This window comes from Agrilus planipennis, unplaced genomic scaffold, assembly GCF_000699045.2.
Source record: "Agrilus planipennis isolate EAB-ADULT unplaced genomic scaffold, Apla_2.0 scaffold445, whole genome shotgun sequence".
Lineage (NCBI taxonomy): Eukaryota > Metazoa > Arthropoda > Insecta > Coleoptera > Buprestidae > Agrilus > Agrilus planipennis.
The window spans coordinates 39,200-40,679 of record NW_020439537.1 but is presented as its reverse complement, the minus strand read 5'-3'; the positions used below and the strand labels follow the sequence as shown (position 1 = coordinate 40,679).

General features: G+C 34.7%; 1 protein-coding gene across 1 annotated transcript; it reads right to left on the bottom strand.

The window, feature by feature from the left end:
* Positions 1–490: 490 nt before the first annotated feature.
* Positions 491–1,152, bottom strand: LOC112903869 (uncharacterized histidine-rich protein DDB_G0274557-like). The gene is made up of 2 exons (XM_025979342.1): positions 1,091–1,152; positions 491–1,023 (listed from the first exon to the last, which is right to left on the bottom strand). The coding sequence occupies exons 1-2, from the start codon at positions 1,094–1,096 to the stop codon at positions 550–552; spliced, it is 480 nt and encodes a 159-aa protein (XP_025835127.1). The 5' UTR covers positions 1,097–1,152; the 3' UTR covers positions 491–549.
* Between the last annotated feature and the right edge of the window lie 328 nt (positions 1,153–1,480).

Below are 1,480 nucleotides of genomic sequence, written 5' to 3'. Positions count from 1 at the left end.
TTTTTAAATGCTGCCAACAAAATTTTCAGATTGACACATTCCTTACATTTTAAAGATTTAAATCTACTATTAAAAATGCAAAAAGCGGATCGAAAAAGTGTTGAACATTTTTAAACACTTGCCCTATCTATACAAATTATTATTAATTAAAAATGTTGGCGAAAGTATAAAAAATATTTTCCTTTCTAATAATAATTAATATTGTGTTTTGCATACATATTTGCGTATTCAACAAATAACAGTCTATTTCTTACTTTCTTTTTTTCACTTTTTCATATTATTAAGTCTAATTTTTAAATTGCTTTTCATTTAAACGAAAATAATAATATTATTTTTTTTATCATAAAATCATTTCGCAGTTTGTTATAGTACATCTTCAATATGTTTCTTGCAGTAAGGGTTATTTCACGGTTTAACTGGTAAAACAGTTCAAATAAGGACAAAACAACCCCTGGAATTATTCGAGAAGTAAATAGAAACTCTTTGTATGTACATGAAAAAAATACTTTATTAAAAATCACATTATCAAGAACCAACACAATTTGAAATTTAACTGTGAGTAGCGACATGTCCGGCAGGTCCAGCGATTGATGCAGCGAATCCATGATGACCATGATGATCATGATGGGCTACATGAACGACTGGTACATGAACGGGGTGGTGTACTGGTACTGGGACGTGATGTGGCACTGGCACGGGAACAGGGTGTGCAACTGGCACGGGAACAGGTACTGGAACTGGATGGGGATAAGCTACAGCGTGAACAGCGTGATGAGCGACATGAACATCGTGGTGACCTTCATGGTCTTGGCTTTCCAAAAGACCCTCTCCGTGCCATTGTCCATCATCGGCGTGGTGTCCGTAAACTGCACCATGGGCAAGTGGAGCTATCAAACCACCATAATGGGCTCCATGGTCTAAGCTTTCCAAAATACCTTCTCCGTGCCATTCTCCATTATCGTGATGACCAAAGATTACACCGGCGTTGGTGAAAGCAGCAAAGCAAGCCAAAACCACAAATACCTAAATCATAGTTATTATATTTTGTTGTAGAGAATAATTTTAATTATCGAATTGGTATATTACTTACCTTCATTGTTTGTAATGTGTTGTGTATGTCACTGAAACTTTTGATACAACTGATGTTATACAAAAATCTTTAGGCTTTAAATACTTGGTTACGACCTTCGATGTCTCCATGAAGTTTTGTTTCCTTTAAACAAAGGGAGAACAAGAGACTTTCACGTTAGAATAAACACAGGGTTCAGATACGTATAGGTATATACTCATGCTTTGTAATTTGAATTGAATATTTTAAAGTGTAGGTCATTTGATACTTAATTTGACAGTAAAGACGGAATGTAATGGAAAGATAACATTCATTTAGCGTGTTCCGCGTAAGTACTATTTTCCTTTAGTGATAAGAGTTTTACGTAATTTTCTTATTTGTTGGTGAGTGCTTTTGTACAAGTCTTCAGTC